Raw genomic sequence first — 20505 nt, forward strand, 5'->3', positions numbered from 1 at the left:
AGGAGTTTAAATTTTGCATAATGGCAGCAGGGAATCAAGTGATGGGAAAAGGAGGAAAATTAAATGACCTGTTTTTAGAAAGATCATGGCTTCTACATATTATTGCTTGCCATTGCATAAAGAAACAGAAAACAAGAATAAGAGGGCTTTTTTTAATGCGAATTTTTTGGAAAGAGCAAGAAAGGAATGATAGAGTTTGAACTCACAGGACATTTAAGTTAAGAGGTCTAATAATGCAAAGGGTTATAGGGCTAGAACTCATAAGATAGAATTAGGTTAAGGATAATTTGGAAGTCATGATTTTGTGATTGTGTGAAAATGGTGAAAGCTGTAGAAGTGGATGAAATCTCGAGGACAGTTTATAAAGTAAGATAAGTACAGACTCTTAGAAAAAACAAATATTTAAGAAAAAGGAGAGGAAATTTTTTTTTAACTGGTAAGGGGATCGCAACCCTCGGCACGGTGTGGTCTGTACCACGCTCAGCCAGTGAGTGCACCGGCCATCCCTATATAGGATCTGAACCCGCGGCCTTGGCGCTACCAGCGCCACACTCTCCTGAGTGAGCCACGGGGCAGGCCCTAGAAGAAACATTTTTAAGAAATTAAGGCATAAAAGGAAAATTGGATAGAAGAGTTTGGCAATTCCTCAAAATGTTAAACACAGAATTACCTTATGATCTAGCAATTCTACTCCTAGGTATATACCCAAAAGGACTGAAAACAGGGAGTCAAACAGATACTTGTACACCAGTGTTCACAGCAGCATTATTCACAATAGCCAAAAGGTAAAAACAACCCAAGTGTCCATCAAGAGATGAGTGGATAAACAAGATACAGTATATCTACACAATGGAATATTATTCAGCCACAAAAAGGAATGGAATCCTGATACATGCTACAATGTGGATGAACACTGAAAACATTATGCTAAGTGAAATTATCCAGACACAAAAGAAAAAATATTTTATTATTCCCCTTGTATGACGAACCTAAAATAAGCAAACTGAAACAGAGACTAAAATAGAGGTTATGAGATGCTGAAAGTAGGGGGAAAGAAGGAGCTATTATTATTTAATGAATGCAGAGTTTCTGTTTGGGGTGATGAAAGTTTGGAAATAGTTTGTGATGGTGGTACATTGTGGATGTACTTAATATCACTGAATTGTACACTTCAAAATGGTGAACATGGTAAATGTTATGTATATTTTACCATGATAAAAAAAAAGAATATTTTCACTAATGCTGGAGGTAAAGAGAGTCAGGAGTATCAAACTCTGCTGCAAGATCAGGCCTGAAAACCATGCATTAGCTTTAATGTGACAGTGGCATGGTCAAAGTAAAAGCCAAATTATATGTGGCAGGTGGGAGATTAATAAAAGGGAGAATAATGCAAGGTTTCGAGAGTCTGAATGAACCTACATTTTAGACAATGCCCAAGCAATTACAGGAATTAGAGGCACAGATAAAAGACATAGGATCAAGGTTTAAGTTGAATGATGGGGGTCTGGAGAAGGTAAAATGCTGTTGCTAAGCTGTGGTAAGTAAAGCCGGTAGAACAAACTGTGGTAGGGCTGGTTTTCATCTGGCCCCAAGGGAGTATCAGGGTGTGGTTTCCTTCCCCACAGAGGTATTGGAGACTGACAGTAGCACTGTCCTGGTCTAGTAGTAGTGGATCTGCAGAGGGCAGATCATTGACTCCCCAAACAACTTCTCTAAGCTATTGGTAGAGGACCAGCTGCTGAGTCCTGCTTGGTGTGCAATACAGTACAGTGAAACAGAAACTGTTCAGGTTAGTAGGGTCTCTGCTGCTCCAAAATGACATTCAGGCACTGTCCTAGGAAGTATTTTAAAGATCACATAGTCCAACCTCCAGTTTTACAGACCAGGGGATGCCTAATCTAAGTGTCACAAACTCTAGACTCAAGCCCTAACTCTACCATAAACTCACTTTATCCTTGGGACATGCCACATGACCACTCTGGGTCTTAGTTTCCACATCTGTAAAATGAACTCTTAATTCTAAGTCACATGGTGTTATACTAGGAAAGAAAATACTGAAGCCTAGATCTTTCAAATTGGTCTAGGACTTTTCCCACCAAAGTGCACTGCCCCCACCATTCCTGTGAAATTTCCTAGACTACAGTTTATACTTGTGGATTAGTGACTTAATGAAGTAAACAGCCTGTATTACAAAATAGTACTAGATCTTACTTTAGACTAGAGTTATACAAAGCCTACGTTCTGGTAATCCTGAATCTATACCACTTCAATTTTTATTACTTCACTAACTTTACAAATATGGAGAACATATTTGGTCATCAAAAGTAGGATTATTTCTTTCTGTAATATTTCCATTCTTAAAAATGAAAATAGGCTATATTCAAATGTATTGCAGTTCTAAATTAACGTTGGAAACTTCAAAGAAAGAACAACTATCATTTTGTTTGCAGTAATCTACCCAAAGTTTGTTTGAAGTAATCTACTCCATACCACATTTTTCTGGAACTACTTTACAAATTTGAAATCTTACTTGTTTATACCAAAATATACTAATTCTTTAAAAAAGCCACCATAAATTATCATCCAAGCCACATTATATATATTTTGTGTAGACACTTAAATAAGTTAGGTGAATTGAAAATCTAACAAGAGAAAAATGCCAATTATTAAATTGAGAGGCATTTAGAAAAAAAGTTTAGAATTACTGAATAAATAAACTCTAATTACTCAGATACTGGACTTTTATGATTTTCTTCTCCCTCCTCAAAAGTTTAACTTCTTCCCCATACAAACCCTGAAAATATAGGTGGGTTTTGATGAGAAGTTCATACCAGTGTTTTAGGTAAAATCTCTAATCTTCCCTTTCATTGTTAAAACTTTCAATAACACACATTGGGTATCAGTAATGGCACAAGAATGGGTTGTATTAATTGTTGTACTGATGGGTATAAAAGACCTCCACTGAATTCTCAATATGGTTCTTCAAACTTGTGATCAAACCTGTCTATTTCTTTCATCCCTATTATAACCTATTATATTTAAAGATGTCATATTAAAATTAGACACATTATAATACAAGAGATTAAAAAAATGGAGAACGGGTTTGATATGACAATTGTCCTCAGTTTATCACATCTGGCATTTTACTTCATTTAACTCATGTGTTACCAAAACTTGGCCCTTCTGACCTATGTGGCAGCATGGATCTGGAGCCAAGCAATTCTGGGTTCAAACCTAACTCTACTTTTTATTAATTATGCGGCCACAGGTAAATTTGTTAATCTCCTTGAGCTCCATTTCTTTTGTAAAATAGGCGTAATATCTGTCTGATTTTTTGCTGGGATGATTAAAAAATATTACATATATAAAACACCTTGCTTGTAGGAAATTTACTTAATTAACACTACAAAGGTACTTTGAAAGGTTCATAGAAAAATGGAATTAAATGATAATACCAATCTTTCCATGAACTTTTTGAAGTACCACTGTATGTTACAGATAGTTGTATGAATACAGTGAATTCTGTATGCAGTATCTCAAGTGAAAAATTATTTTTTACCATTAAGTATGAAACAAATGAAAGGGCCAGCATCATTCTAAGAACAGTTCTATTTATTTACTTTTTTTTTTTGGCAGCTGGCTGGCCAGTATAAGAGATCCGAACCCATGACCTTGGTGTTACAAGGCTGTGCTCTAACCAACTGAGCTATAAGAATAGTTCTAAACAATGCTCCTAGGTCAGTACTTTAAAACAGGCTTTTGAATATTAAAACAAAACCACATGTAAGTGAAAGCACTCCAAATTAGGATAAGCAAATCAACATTCACTTTCAGAGCAGGAGAAAATATTAGTTATTTGATAGTGGATTAAATGTAAAAAAATCATAAGCAAAAAAGTTAAGCAGTAATGAAAAATGAACAAGTAAAAAGCTACTGAAAAATTTTATTATACTAAAAACAGTTAGTGTCTTCAATTACACAAATTTAAACTCAAAATACCTAAATACCAACAATTAATGAATTCTGTCAGCAAGTGGCTCTAGTGACACTGAAATAACAATATCAAATACTAATAGCAAAATATAGGCAGTAAAAATGTATTGATTCTCAGAAATGTGGAGTCAGAAAAAGTCATAGCAACACTTCAATCCAAAACTCCTTTTTCAAATGAAGATAACAAAGTCTAAAATAATTAAGTGGCTTAAAGGCTCACTAACATGTTAGTGGCAGAATAAGACTGAAATAACCTAAATATTTCTTTTTAGTGCTTTCAGTCAACAAATAGCTATTCAGCATTTTTGTGTTGTCAGGCATAGTGCTAGAGTCCTCCTCCAAAATTCACACATGTCACATTTACTAATTTGATCACCTCACCCAGAAATACACACAACTATATAAAAGTTCATTATAATGATTTCTAATGGTATTGAGGGATATTTGGGGGTAATAATAATTAAAGGGAATATAATGTTAGCAATCAAGTTCTTGGTGCCCGAGAAGGAAAAAGAACTTGACTTAAAAAAAAAAAAAGCTAGGACTTAAAAAAAAAAAAAAAAAAAAAAAAGCTAGGAAAGAAAAAATTTAACATTTCCCATTTATATGTCTTCCCATTTCTCAGCTCCAGAAGGATTTCCCATCTTTTTTTTTTTTTTTTTTTTTTTGCTTATGTCACCAATTTAGGAATTCATATGGTTAGAATGCCAGAGGTGAAAAAGGTAAAAAGGAATGGAAGTTCTATCTATTATGATAAAAACATATAGTCTAATAAATGGCTGAACTCTGGCTCAACTTTCCTGTCTATCTAGTGATAATGGAGTCTATGTCCTTTCCTTTTACAATTCCTTATCCTTGAGCAAAGACGTGAGGATACCTTTGTTGTATGTAGTCATTTATTATACTTTAATACTTTTAGAACTGAAGCTATTGCTTAATGTGCCATATACCAAAACAAAGTAGTTATGTTATATAAATCATTCTTTGTAATAATGTTACTAAAGATGCTGTGATAGATAAGACCTAAAATCAACACATCATTAGGTTCTGGCTCTGCCACTTACTTGCTCTGTAATTTCATTTTCCTCAACCTATAAATTGAGAATGACAATACATACCTCATAGTTAAATCCTTGTCCCTCTTATTCAGATATAGATTGTTATAGTCTCACTTTCACAACTAGCCTGTTCTTTCTCCTCTGAGATCCTACCACCTTGTTACCAAGTCTAGAGCTGCTCTATCCAATACAATAACCACTAGACACATGAGCTAATAACCACTTGAAATGTGGCTAGTTCGAATTGACAGGTGCTGGAAATACTGAATTTCAAAGACTTGGTGTAGAAAAAAGAAAGTAAACTATAATTATATGTTAAAATAATACTCTGGATATATTCAATTAGATAAAACCTATAATAAAACTGATTTCACTTTTTAAAAATTTTTTTAATGTGGCTACTAGAGAATTTAAAATTACATATGTGACTCACATTATATTTCTGTTTGACAGCTCTGATCTAGAGTTCTGACTTCCCAACTGATTACAATTTCCTTAAGAATAAGGATAAAATTTTACACTTCACCTTTGTAACCCTAACCTCTAGTAAAACACTTTCCATGCGGTTGACGCTTATAAATGATGATCCAAAATGTGCTTCCTCTTGAACTGTTTGTCTTGTCCTAAAAAATTATCCTGACAGTAAGAAGTCTTCTAGTATTAGCCTACATTTATGAACATGCAGGTTAATCAGAAAACTTTACAGATATAGCTTCCAGGTAAGAAAGGTGGTCTCCTGGTAATTCCAGTTATGGTTATTTTGCTAATCAGGCTTTTAAAGAAATTATATTTACACCTAGCACAATTTTCTCATTAAATATATTATTATTTTTCCACTTTTTTTTATTGTATCAAAGAAAATCAGTCAGTCATTATTCCCACCAAGCCCATTTTCTTTGTTACATATTTATTAACCTATGTGCTGTGACTGGTATTTTTCAAATCCAAGGACAGACACTATGAAAGAAAAGGCTTACTGCTAAGATTAAAGAGTGCCTAATAGGCAATTTTTTCAGGTATCTTAGAGAGTACTATAAGTACAGATGCTCCTTGATTGATGATGGGGTTACATCCCAATAAACTCATTGTAAGTTGAAAATATCTTAAGTCCAGGGCTGGCCTGTTAACCCAGTTGTTTAGAGCACGGTGCTGATAGCACCAAGGTCTGGGATTTGATCCCTGTACTAGCCAGCTGTCCTCCCTCACCCCCCAATCTTAAGTAGAAAAAGCATTTAATGCACCTACCTAACCTACCGAATATCACAGCTTAGCCTACCTAGCCCCGCCTAAAGGAAATGTGCCCAGCACATTTATATTAGCCTACAGTTTAGCAAAATCATCTAACACAAAGCCTATTTTATAATAAAGTGTTGAATATTGTGTAATTTATTGACTACTGTACTGAACGTGAAAAACGGAATGGCTGTATGGGTACTTGAGTACTGTTTCTACTGAACACATATCACTTTTGCTCCATCATAAAGTTGAAAAATTGTAAGTCAAACCATTATACATAGGGGACTGTCTGTGGTTGGCTCCAACTCCATTCTATTCATCAAGGTCTACGTATTGGTTTTTATTAATGTATATAGAGTATATAGTTATTTTTAAGTAAAATATCTTCAGCTCAATTTGACTCTGGAATGTTTACAATAGCTTTCAAAAAAAACTTAAGCTCATGAAACAAAATTTTGCTCTTCTTGTTAAAGCAGATATCTCTAACTCATAGTCTATCAATCCTTGCAAATTAGTTATTCCTTAGCTATTTTAAAATGATTCTTTTTAATTCGAATGATTAGGAAAAGCCAACTCTAGGCAAGGTACTGGGAAATATAGGAAGAAGTAAAATACAAGACTCCAACCCTGAAGGAAAGGCAAAATGAAGCCACGATTTTTCAAAACTTGGCGATAAGAGGAAAATAAATATGTAACAAAAAAAATGGACTTGGTGGAAATAATGAGTTTTATTTCATTTTATTATTATTATTTTTTGGTGGTGGGATGGTACGCAGATCTGAATCTCTGGTGTTATAACACTGCACTCTAACCAACTGAACTAACCAGCCAGACTGAGTTTTATTTTAAAGACAATAATCCAAGAACAAATGTTACTGGGAATGGAAACACTGGATTAGAGTTCAGCAAACTCCTTCTTCATAGTTCCTAATCTAGACCTTCAATTTTCTATCTATAAAATGCTACAAGCAGACTAGATAAAAATAAACAATAAGTGATCTAACATGTTCTCTTTTATAGCTTTAGAAGTGAGTATAAATTCTGAGCCAGTACATTAATTAATTCAATATACAATCATTGAGTACTTCCTAAATTTTCAGTTAGTTTAATTTATTAGTGGTATACTTGTACTGTAGGTAGCAGTACAATCATTTTAAAAACGTAACTATTATATAATAAATAAAATGCATAGCCACACGAGTACCATAAAATAATAAAAAAAACCCACACTTTTCATTTTGAAATAATTATAGATTTTAAAAAGGTAATAAAGGAATGTACAAGGGAGTCCTATGTGCACTTCCCCCCAGCTTCCTGCATCTTACACAGCTATAGTATTTTTTGATTATGTATTGAAATAAAAAGGAAGCATGTTAGTTACATCAAAATTTCTTATGAAAACAGCTCCAAAACCTTATGTTTCAGTGGGAAGGTTAAAAAAAAAATGTGACTTAGAGGTCACATTTTTACACTTACAGGTTTTATATAAAAAAAGGAGAATTTAAATATGTCCCATAGTAAAAAGTGATACCACCTGTACTTTGTGTCCTCTGAGCAGGAAAAACTACAACTGAGGGACATACACCTTTATGTGGAACAGGAAAAAGTCATTTCTTGAAGTGTTTCTTAAAAGATGTTCTGTAATTAACTACAAAGTGAATCATTTTCCCATCATAAAAATGGCTATATTTGTACCAGAAAAGATTTCACTCCATAATATACATTATGTTTATTCTATAAATACTCTATAAATGCATTTAACAACAAAAAATAGGCAGGTACCTACTCTTCTACTGCCCTCTTTCACTAAGTTATTCACTCCCTTTTAACTGTATAATTAATATAAGGCTTTGTTCTGTTTGTGAATTGCCTTACAGTATACATACTAGACACACAAACAAGGCGTAAGTCTATCTCACATTACATATCAGGTTAATTTAAAAAAAAAAAAGACTGTTGAGGTGAATATTTCTAGGAAGCAAAGAATCTTTAGACTTGAAACCCCTTGCCTCTCAAGCCCTGCTTCTAGGTTTGCTTAGCAATGTCCATATTTGGGCAGAATGAATGGCAGTCAATTGTAACAAGAGTGCCTTGTTTGGGAATCTATTATTTCACAAAAAAATGAAAATAATTAAAAAAAAAGCCTTACACATAGTGCAAAAATCATCATGGCTTTTTAAAAACTAAACTATAATAATCACACAGCTAAATGGACTGTATATTATAAGAATATTAGAGAGCATCTCTGGGTCTTTCCCAATGGCAGAAGCAGGAGTGGTGAAAACACTTCTAGACCACTTCAAATGCCAGCAAAAGAAGGAACAATAACAGCATTTTCTTGCTTTCTATATGACAGTTTCAGAAGCCCTAAAATAAATAAATTTCTTTTTTTAAAGTTTAAATCAAGTTCAGCTTCCTGATGGATAAAAGTCCCATTAAAATAAGATACACCTATATACTGAACCTGAGAACCAACATATGCATCTTTCTATCCCTCAGCTTCAAGACTTACTTGGACCCCTTGCAATTTCCAAAAACAGACAAACATAATCTTCACAGCAATAACTTAGTGTTAAAGTAGCCAGTCATTCAAAAGCAAAAGATAATTAAATCTATCCAGACAAGTGCCTACACCAAATAGTCTAGATGCAGGGTAGAACGATTAGCAATGGCTCCCATAAAAACAAAAGTTGTCAAAGTAATCATCCAGCAGAAAATATTTCTCTTCACCTGCTTGAAAATGGCTTGAATTTTGTTTTTCAACACAACCTTTCTTTTTAAAAATGTAAATCCTGTGTTTAAATGGATATTACAATATATCCGTATACTGCTATTGAAGATTAAAATTTAAAGGTCAGTTAAGATTAAAACTTAAGGGCTGGCCAGTTAGTTCACTCAGTTAGAGTGTGGTGCTGATAATGCCAAGGTCAAGGGATTGGATCCCCTTACTGACCAGCCACCAAAAAAAAAAAAAAACCTTAAAACCAAATTATTTTCCAATATTAACACAATAGGTCTTACATGAAAAACAACAACCTTATTATCTTGACTCTTGATGCAAACAGTTAGCAAATGGAAAAGACAAATAGAATCAGAAAAAAATATAGCATTTTGCCTCAAAAGTTACTTATAAAAGTAATCTTGAAGAAATTTTTGCCTTTTAACTTTTGATATTTTAGCCAAGAGTCCAAAAAATATAAATGTAAATTAAGCACTGCTTGGTTGTGCTCAAATAATTGTCTGAAATATTTTGCTTTTCCCTATCCAAAATACCTTCAATTTAAATACTTACTCTGAGCCTGCAGCCATTTCCAAGTATGACGTTTCTGCTGTATCAACCCCCAATGGGATCACTATGCTCATGACGTTCGCCTCTGGTAAATTCGATTACTATGGAGTCCTATGCATTGGTATCCAAAACACTGGGGCATGCCAGCCACAGTGCTCATTGCAAACATCTAAGTGCATCCACAAACCCTGTTTTAAAAGAAAAGGGAACACAAAAAAGTTAAGAACCATCTTCATATTTCTAGCAACAGTCACACTATAACATAAGTAAAATAGTTGCATTAAAAAAAAGTATTTATTAAAATCTCCATGTAAATTGGAATTTGTTCAGGGAGTCTCTTTTCATTTATTTTTCTGCAATTAAGTTCTGTGTTCATGATCAAAAGAAAAGTTTCTGAATCATACTCTTCCTTAGGGAATAAATTTAGGAAGCCACAAAAAAGATTACTAAGGCATATTGTTTAGTAAAGAAGCAGCAAATATTATTCATTTTAAAAGATAATATGGAATTTTTTATAGTACTAATATTTAAAACCAAGTCTTCTTGGTTCAGTGAGTAATTTAACAATATACTAACAAATACTGAGTACTTTATTAAGCATCATATTAAGCTTTTTATACATATAGTCTATTTAATCCTCACAATTCTGAGGTAGGTAGCTCCACTTTAGCACTGAGGAGCACGAAACCAAGAAAGGCTAAATAACTTAACCAAGGTTGCTAGGCTTAAAAGACAAAACCAGGATTTGAACCAATTTTACTCTACTGTTGATATACACATATGCATACGAAGAAAACTATTTTATTTGTAATAAATCAATTATTTTACAGTGGTTGTCATTTTCCATAATGGGTAAATCTATGTATATTAAGGGAGTTCTCTATTCCTTCAGTTAGTATTAACTCTCTAGGAGTTAATATTCCCCAATATAATTTTAGTTAATAGAGAAAACTAATAAACTTGAAGTGTTTTTAAAACAAATTTAAAATAGTAACTAAAAGATATTCAGCTTCAATATCAATTTTTGTCATCTAAATTCACTACATAACACTTGCTATATATATTGTGTATAAAATATCTACTCAAGTCTTTTCAATCGTGTTATAGTACAACTCAGGAAGAAAGTAAATATAGGTAATCATATGAACTGGAAAACAGCAACAGTCAATTTTGTCCCTGTCCCTGTAATGTTATACCTGAAATACTGAAGAGCAGTGTTTCTTCAAACAGTAGTTCTTGTATTTACCTTTAATTTTTACAATTAAGCTTGAGAATACCTACTCAGGTTAATTCCTGTTTCACAGATGATACAGATTGTGTGTGAGTTCATACCTTATGGGGTGGAAATTACCACAATGAGGAAATAAGGTATTATTAATAATGGTTTGAATTCTCTAAGAAAACTAGCCTTTACTTTTAAACCATGTGTAACTGGCGGAGAGCTACTAGATTACAAGTTATTATAATATAAGAACATACAATAATAGGCAATTGTACCTAACCTAAAAATTAAAAACATTAACTATGGAGCCTGTCTGTACCACATAGATGTGAGCTAGGCAAGTTATTTAACCTTTCTAAGCCTTAGGTTCCATGCTTATAAAATGGGGATTTATCCTCATATGGTTTCTGTAAAGAAAATAATGTAAAGCATTTTGTAGACTGCAGTACACATATTTAGCAATCAATACATAGCAGCCACATAACAAGAAGAGTTCTTATTTCATTACAAAACAATGTGTGGATAGAATAACTTGCTAGCTTTCATTTAAAGCTATCTTCTAATACCTTGTGAAAATAATTACGACTGTCCACTAGCCATGTTTTTACAATCTGCGCTCCCCAATTAAAATCTTCCCCCAAAGACAAAGCAGAGTGAGAAAAAGGAAAAGCTGCCCCACCTTCTTTCCTGTATTTGTGTCCATATTAGAGAGTTACTTCACAAAAGCCGTATTTATTAACCAGCACAAAGCTATAAAATTATAAAATGTCTACATGGCAAAATGCAAGCAATATACAAAACTATAAATTTGCTCTATTCAAATGATACATTATTCTGTATTTCCTTAAAATGCTGGAGAGTTGGACCTAACAACGGCTAACAATTTCAATTTTTTAAAAAGTTGTCTTCCTTGATGGTAGCATCTAGTTAGTAGAAATTTTCTTCAACTCATTTTTTTTGTTTTTATTTTGGCAGCTAGCCAAAAACCAAAAACAAAAACCCTTGAGTTTTGCTTTATAACATTTATTTGCCTCTGGTAAATAAATGCACAACCAACTGAGCTAGCCAGCCAGCCCCTTCAGCTTATCTTTATGTTAGGCTCATAAGAAGTCTTATAATTTAGGTGAATGTTATATTTAGTTGTGCATTTATTTACCAGAGGAAGAAACTAGAAAGCAGTAAGCAAGTTGTCGATGCATTCTTTTAAGTTAACTGAGCAATATTTCTAATTTAAAACAATCTATTTGGGTATATATTTAACAGTATGCTTCTTTTTATATAAATATATAATACTCAATAAACACCACACTTCAGCTGTTTATTAGTGAAGAGCTTGCCATAAACTTATTTAAAACAATGGCTTGTATTTGTATGATTATTGCCTGTCTCCCAAACCCTGCACAGTGCCTGGAACATAACAACACTCTACAAAAAATTGGTGAGTGAATTAGAGCACATGGGATGAAACTGCAGCTCTGGCCTCATTAACCAAATAATTGCCAACCCCACAATCAAGTGATATAAAAACAACTACATTTCACCTCCAGAACTGCATGTCCCTAAAAACACAGAAGCTCATCCTCAGGATGAAGACACAGCGTTACATCTGAAACAGAACTGGAGATTCCAAGTTTGATTCAACAGGAAAGAAGATTTCAACAATTTACTCGCAAGAGATGAGAAGTCAAGAGGCCATAACTATTGAGACCATAAAATGGCAAATATTTCACTATTTTCATTCATATCAAAACCTCTACAGCCAGAAAACTCATACTGCTTAAAAATCTGGTTGATACTTAGCAAAATCATAAAGTCATTAGGGTCAAACCATTGCCTTTAAAAATAAGGGAAAAAAAAAAATGGAAAAGCCAATGTAGAAAGCAGAAAAAATGTGAGCATATAACACAGGCTTAACTACAGGGAAAAAAATTCAACACAATCCCACAAAGCTCTCATATCTTATACATGATCCAAAAACTGGTCATCCAACCAGCAAGTAAAAGATATACAAAATATCAAGCTGAATTATGAGGGTTTAAAAATATATACACAAAATACATTGAGAATAAATGGAAGCCATTAAAGAAATAATATAAAAGGAAATACCATGAGATGTCTGGTAAATCTGAGGTCCAAGAAAGAATAACTGTCTTCACAAAACCTGCTATCCAGAATAGACCTAGAAACCAAGTGAACATAGGAGTATTGAGCTATTTTTAAATTGCATAAAATTATTGGTACTTCTGACTAACATAGTACTCAAAACCAAAACAACTCACACAAAGACAGGAGCTAATTCTTAAAAGGATGAATTTATTATTCACTTTTTTACATAAATGAATGTAAGCACAAGTAAAGGCAACACTCAAGGCTAAATACCAAGTCAAAATGAAAATAAACTAGAAAAATACAATATTAAAAACAGATTTTGCAAAGCAAAGGTAACAATACCAAAATGAAAACAACAAAACAAAACCCCAAAGTACAAAAATTGAGATAACAGGCAAGAAAAACCAATCAAAGCAGAAAACTATCTATGAGAAAAACTGGAAGACTGAGGCTGCTTTTAAGACCATGTTATAAAGGACTGGAAACAAAAACATTATTAAAAAGGTGAACACGGGCCGAGCCTGGGGCGCACTCGGGAGGGTGCGGCGCTGGGAGCGCAGCGACGCTCCCGCTGTGGGTTCAGATCCTATATAGGAATGGCCAGTGAGCTCACTGGCTGAGTGCCAGTCACGAAAATAAATAAATAAATAAATAAATAAATAAAAAGGTGAACATGATATCCAAGAGGTAGAAAGAATGAAAATGTATGGAAAATTATTTTTTAAAACTACAAATAAAAGTGCCCATTTTTTTCCTAACAATGTCTTTGAGGAAAGGGCCATCCATTATCTTTCTGTCCTTTATGAGCACCTTACTCAGTGCTCAATAAATATTTAAAATTAAATTAAGGTTCATATTTTGGATGTGTATCATTAAGAAACTCGGCAGGTGAATTTTTGGCTTAATTACTAATGGAAATAAAGAAACTTGGAAGAAATTGTGAAGGACCAAGTACCTGTGATTTCCTTACTAATTACAAATTAAACTGCCCGAGTTCAACAACAACAAAAAAATCTTAAATGAATGTTTATAGCAGTTGACTAAGGTATAATAAACAGAATACTGGTTGATCAAGATTTATTCCAAGTTACTGCCTATGAAATCTTGGGCTTGTCATTTCACCAATTTGGGTTTCAACTATAAATGGAGGTTGGTTAAGTTGATGATTTTACAGTTTAAATCTTATAATCACAAGTATATTAGCAGATTATTCCTGGTAATTAAAATAATACAATAAATATCAGATTCTAAAAAACTATACAATATAATTCGATAACAGAATGAGAATGTATTTCTCCAATTGGGTTAATATTAGCACCAGATAGTATTCCATAAGCACTTATCTGACTGATACTCAAACCTCCCAAGTAATAATGATGACAGCAAATACTGAGTGCTTACAACGCTAAATCCTCACAACAAGCCTATGGTATAGGTACACATATTATCCCCATTTTAAAGATGAGACAGAGAGGTTAAACTTGTCCAAAGTTCATAATCAATATACAGCCAATTCAGGATTTGAACCCTAGTGGTCTGATTCCAGAGCCTATTAATTAGTTTGCCTGGAATTAAAATTTGCCAGATGACTAGTAAAATAATCTAGAATTTACACTTAAGGGGGAAAATTTGATAGCTGCCTCTCTCAAAAAGAAATATTAAATAAATACATAAAGGCCTCACTCCAGAATATCTGGACTGCATTTACTCTGGCACATTAAAAGAAAGCACAGTAACAAAACCCACCTCGCTCCACCCCCCAACCTGATCTAGTTAACAAACTTACATCTATTCCACGAAATGCATTAAAACACCACAGAAGTAGAGAAGCACAGGCTCAAAGTCTACAATTTGTGTTTAAAATACTTCAGGGAAACTACAATGCACATAATCAAAGGATAAAGAAAATAAAACTCTCCATTATTTTCAGGAAAAAAACACATGCCTCACTAAAGAATAGAAGGCAACCCATAAGTTAGGGGACCCATGCTCCAAGTCTGAGATAACAAATGTATGCACAAGAGTATACTCACTTCCTTACAGAAAATTATCTGTTACGCAAAGACCACCTTTTACAAAATAAGGACCGACTGGTTACATTTTAATTTGAGTCTCTAATAACCATTTGGTTCCTACTAACAAGTTAACCAATTCAACTTACACTATAATACTTTTATAGCAGATAAAATTCTATTTAGAAAAATCTTCTTGTTAGGGTTTTGGTTGGTAGATCTACTTGAAAAACTAAAACCTATACACAAAATTTAATATTCAAAATCACATTTTCTGGTTCTATAAGAGACTTTCACAGTTTCACTGTATCATATTTAGTACAATTCCAACCAATTGTTATTACCCACTCTGCCACTTATTAATAATGGTTCCTTACTCTCTTTAAGACTTAGTTTCCTCATCTGTGAGAACAATCATAGAATATATTTCTGAATTGTTCAGGGATTGTGTGTGACACTCAGTTAAGTGTTGGCTATTATTATAACGTAAAATTTCTGTGAATTAAACACTTAGGAAAACTCCTTAAAAAATGAATATTGGAGAATAATTCCCAGCTATTATTCTTGTAAAAGTCAAATAAATTAACAAAAGTTTCTGATCTATTACAGAATCCATTTATGTCAGTAAAGGATGCTTCTGTGTTGGACTGCAAACTCAGAGAACATGTTAGAAGTTTCGTTTAAGAAGTCAACAGCCAAGCAAGCCCCTTTATTACAAACTCCAAACATACATTTCAATTATTTTCTTAAACTGAAATTTTTGTACAGGATAATGACACACACACACACACACACACAAATGCACAAAACTAGGCCATGTGGAACACACACACACACACACACACACAAATGCACAAAACTAGGCCATGTGGACCACACACACACACACACACAAATGCACAAAACTAGGCCATGTGGACCACACACACACACACACACACACACACACACACACACACAAATGCACAAAACTAGGCCATGTGGACCACACACACACACACACACACACACACACACACAAATGCACAAAACTAGGCCATGTGGACCCTGAAAGCCCTTTTATAAAATCTCTGTGAAATAGGTTTGGCTGTGATGAGACATCTTAAAGAAAGAACCAGAGTTGGCCAGGTAGCTCAGCTGGTTAGATAATGGCCTCATAACACCAAAGTCAACGGTTCGGATCCCCGCAGGGGCCAGCCACCAAAAAGAAAAAATAGCCAAAGGTACTATATACCTTAAAATGGACTGCTCAATATACAGAGAAGAATTTTCAAACTTAAGAATAACCATCTCCCCAAATTCTTTAAAATCTTATTTTATGCATGAAAATTATTGAGTGAGTGCTGCAAAGCACACCACCACATAGTTCAATGGGTTATAAAAATTCCTTCAGTTAAAAAAATAAAAGGAAATGTAATTGTTATCTACATGAGTAATTTTTAAACTGTGCTCCCAGTAGTCTTAGGGAAGTTAGGGATTTGAGATAGGAGAAAACAGAGTTAGAAAAGTTAACAAAAAAGTGAGAGACAATGTGTTCTGCAGATTTAAAAGGAAAAGTGAAGCTGCATGTTCTATGTGGTAGCTATGAAAGGTGAAAATAACACTAACAAAAATAACACTACAAAATAACATAATGGAAAACTACTCAGCAATATAAAAGAATGAGTTATTGATATATGCAACTTGCATGAACCTCAAGGGAATTATTCTAAGTGAAGAAAAGCCAATCCCCAAAGGTCACATACTATGTAATTCCATTTATATAACATTCTTAAAATGATAAATTACAGAGATGGACAAGAGATTAGTGGGGGGAAGAGAGAGGTGGGTATGGTTATATAAGGGTAATACCAAGGATCCTTGTGATGATGGCACTGTTCTGCATTTTAACTGTGGTGGTGGATACAGGTACCTTACACAGGGGGTAAAAAACACATAGAACTAAATACACACAGAGGAGTACAAGTAAAACCGGGGAAGTCTGAATAAAATGGATAGATTGTATCAATGTCAATATTCTGTTCATGACATTGTACTACAATTTTGCAAGACGTTACCATTGACGGAAATTGGGTAAAGGATACACAGAATCTCTCTGTATTATTTCTTACGACAACGTTCAAATGTCTAATTAACTCAAATCTAAATTTTAATAATTAAAAAAAGACATTAAAGCTCAAACTATTTTTGAACATTGGTAGCAACTTCCCTACAGATGAAATCTTACACAGAAATCTAAGCATCTATTTTGATTCAAGGACGAAAAATAGTTTTAATCTCCCATGCTTTCTCCAATAATTGCTAAGTCAACTTGAAGTGCTGTGTTAAGGAGGCCAGGCCAGATATAACGGGAGAATGCCACAAATGATTGGTGATGTCTGCCAATGGTTATAGTAAGCATTTGTACCTCACATTTGCTATGTCTCTGGTTAAAAAAGGTAGTGGGGGAATGTCCAGGCCGCACATCCTCCCACCTACCTGTTAAGTTCCATGGAAAGCATAAGGCTTCCTCGAGAACAGATTGAAAATCTCTGGCTAAAAGAAAATACTGACCACACCACTAAGCCTACTAACATTTACAAACCATTTCTTCCCCTTGCCTTCCTATATCCAAGACTCCCAGGATAACCTTTGTTTCAGAAACACTTTAGGATTTTAGTCAATATTTCGAAATATCTTGACATTCCTATACTATTTTTCCTCTGTTAGAACTGTTTGAGAATGCATGTCATTGGAATACATACTCTGCTAAATGATAAATGCAGAGAAAAAGATTATGAGAGAAAAAAACCTACCAGATGCAATTTACTGTGTTGCTCTCTAATCCTAAATCTTAATATAACCAAATTTAAAGACTTCTAAATCCCAATGAATCTTATCTTAGATTTAGACGTTTACCAAAAAACTCCAGCTCTGCATTCAAAAAGCAAAATAAAAACACCTCTGGGCTACTTCTTCAAACTGGAACTATTTAAAAAGAAAACAAACAAACAAAAAAACACCCAATCTCTATTAAATGGAAAGAGAAAAGAAATTAAGAAAGAAAGAAAATACTCAAAATGTGACATGAAAATCTCACTTCACTGGTATATTCTACTTGTTCAAAGGGCAGAAAAGAAAAAAATACTCTTCCAAAAAGTAAGTGTTAAAGCTGTTGTAATTAAAAATTAAACAATAACAACAAGCCTGAAAACACATTTATCTTTTATTCACTCAACCTATATAGACTAGTAGGCTTGTTCATTATTACTTTTTTAGCCTTTAAATAAGACTACCACCAGGTAAGGTCATACTTTTTGATTGAAACATAGTTGGCAATAATTCTATTCTCTTGTTCTTTAATCTCAAGTAAAACAATGTCCTTACTCTCCAGGGTTACTATGCCACCCATTACTATTTTGAATCTGTTTCCTTCAGACTAGAGAACTTTAGTCACTTTTTCTTGCCTTCTCTAAAAACAATGTACATCAAATCTAATTAATAGCATTTAAGCAAAATTTTCCGATCCTACTGTCTACATTTTATTATCTCAGACCTGTGCAATAAGAGTAATTTTCTAAGTGGTTTCTCTCCCTATTCTAACTTGGAATCTAAATCAGTGGTTCCCAAACTAAGATCCACTTTTTATATACCTGGAGATGAGAGTAGAAAATGACAGATACTTTGGCCTCACCCTAGAGATTGTGATTTAGTAAGTCTGGCTTATAGCCTGAATGATTTTTTTAAAAAAAGGCATTCACTCCAGTGCTTTATTTATAACTACTGCTTACAACATTGGACAGAATACATATTGTCCTTTTCTAAGGCCACTAGTTTCCTAACTTTGCTCTGTGATCGCTTCTCGGCCTTTTGGCTAAGATCAAGTCTAACTTTGCTCTGTTCAAAAAAGTATAGTTCACAGTAATTACAGTAAAGCTCCTAACCTTGGTATTTTATCATGGTTACCTTGTTCCACAGTAATAATCAATATACAAATCCTTTGATTATGCCAGTCTTTATGCTACTTCTGGCACAGTCTTGCTCATTCCCCTTCAAATTTTCTGAAGTCATTTTCCTTTAATTTTCCTTCCTTTCCACCCAACGAAAATCTTAATAAACCTTCAAGGACTATTTGAGTACCAATGCTTCACAGAAGCCTTCCCAAATTTCCAATTTAGACATCTGTGCCACTAAACCAGCTTAGAGATATTAGTAGATCAACCTCCTGAGGGCTGTCTCCTTAGCTGTAAACAAAAATTTAACTAGGTTATCTCAAAAGACTGTTCCAGCTATAAAACCTGTTCCACATTAATCTCTTTTTAATCTCCTAAAGAATGTATTACTTATATTTTTAACCATTGGTTTACATTTTGACACATATCATTGCAAAACAGCTGTTATGTGTATACCTTCCATCTACTTCACCCCACAGCAAAATTTGAGATATTTATATATTAGCTCTCAAAGCCTGGCATTTGGTGGCTAAAATACCCACCTAAGTCATTCTTCATTAAACCACAATTTCCTTCTCTTTAACACATTCAATCTCTCCTCCTCCTTGTAGATGAACATGAACATATCTTTAAAAACAAAAACAAAACCTGCCACTGAAGAACGTTATTAATGTAGTTGTCCCCCAAGGGTCAGTCCTCCCCATTATTAGTCTCCCATCAATCCTGGATTCAGCCATTCATTCCCACTTGATTTCCTATTCCTAGCCATCTATAGGATATATTTGTACATCTACTCAAATAGATTATCTGCCATCACCTCAAAAATCAAACAAATCTTCAAACTGAAACTTTCTTTGCCACACACCTTCTTCCATTCCATTTTTTTTATTAGTACCCCAGTCTCTCAGTTCTCTTTTTAATCCTTCTTTCCTCTGGTCTCCTACTATATTCAGTCACTTCATCTTCTGTGCCTCTCCAGTGTTTTAAGATTAATTCTTCCTCAGTCTCCATGGCCTCCATCACCTTCAACTATTCTATTATTTCAAAATATAATAAAATCAACTCACATTCATTCACTTAACATATTTACTGAGCACAGAATATGTTTTGCATACTGTTCTAGGTGCTTAGGAATCAGCAATGAACAAAATTAAGTTGCTTGAAATGAGCTCAGGCAATCCAGTATAATCAAGGGTATTTGAAAGTAGTTTTCTTCAGTAACTGCCTTTGATGAATGAGTTGCTTCTCCTCATTACCTTGTCGAGAATTAGTCCTTTATCAAGATCAACAGAGGGCCGAGCCCGTGGCGCACTCGGGAGAGTGCAGCGCTGGGAGCGCAGCGACGCTCCCGCCGCGAGTTCGGATCCTATATAGGAATGGCCGGTGCACTCACTGGCTGAGTGCCGGTCATGGAAAAGACAAAAAAATAAAAACTTTATTAAAAAAAAAAAAAGAAAAGAAAAAAAGATCAACAGAAAGCTACAAAGATTTTCAAAGACTTTAATTCATATTCATCTTGATCAGCCACTCTTTAGCTATCTATTTAAGCCTAAGAAATGTCTCAGTCTCTCTAGGCCTCTAACGAAAAATGGGTAAAATATCTACCTTGCAAAGTTCCTGTGCAGAGTAAATAAAACATGTATATACACTTCAG

The 20505-nt window shown here is 33.9% G+C and overlaps 1 protein-coding gene across 2 annotated transcripts in view; it reads right to left on the reverse strand.

Annotated features, from left to right (window-relative positions):
• KMT2E (lysine methyltransferase 2E (inactive)) overlaps positions 1 to 20505 on the reverse strand; it is a 92250-nt gene that overhangs the window by 59889 nt on the left and 11856 nt on the right. The window contains exons 2-3 of one of the 2 annotated variants that reach the window (XM_063098999.1): positions 12905 to 12977; positions 9580 to 9764 (exon numbers count right to left, since the gene is read on the reverse strand). In XM_063098999.1, the coding sequence (XP_062955069.1) occupies positions 9580 to 9650 (71 nt within the window). In that variant the 5' untranslated portion in view covers positions 9651 to 9764; positions 12905 to 12977. The remainder of the gene's footprint in view (positions 1 to 9579; positions 9765 to 12904; positions 12978 to 20505) is intronic. The other variant, XM_063098998.1, reaches the window with a different exon arrangement.

This window comes from Cynocephalus volans, chromosome 6, assembly GCF_027409185.1.
Source record: "Cynocephalus volans isolate mCynVol1 chromosome 6, mCynVol1.pri, whole genome shotgun sequence".
NCBI lineage: Eukaryota > Metazoa > Chordata > Mammalia > Dermoptera > Cynocephalidae > Cynocephalus > Cynocephalus volans.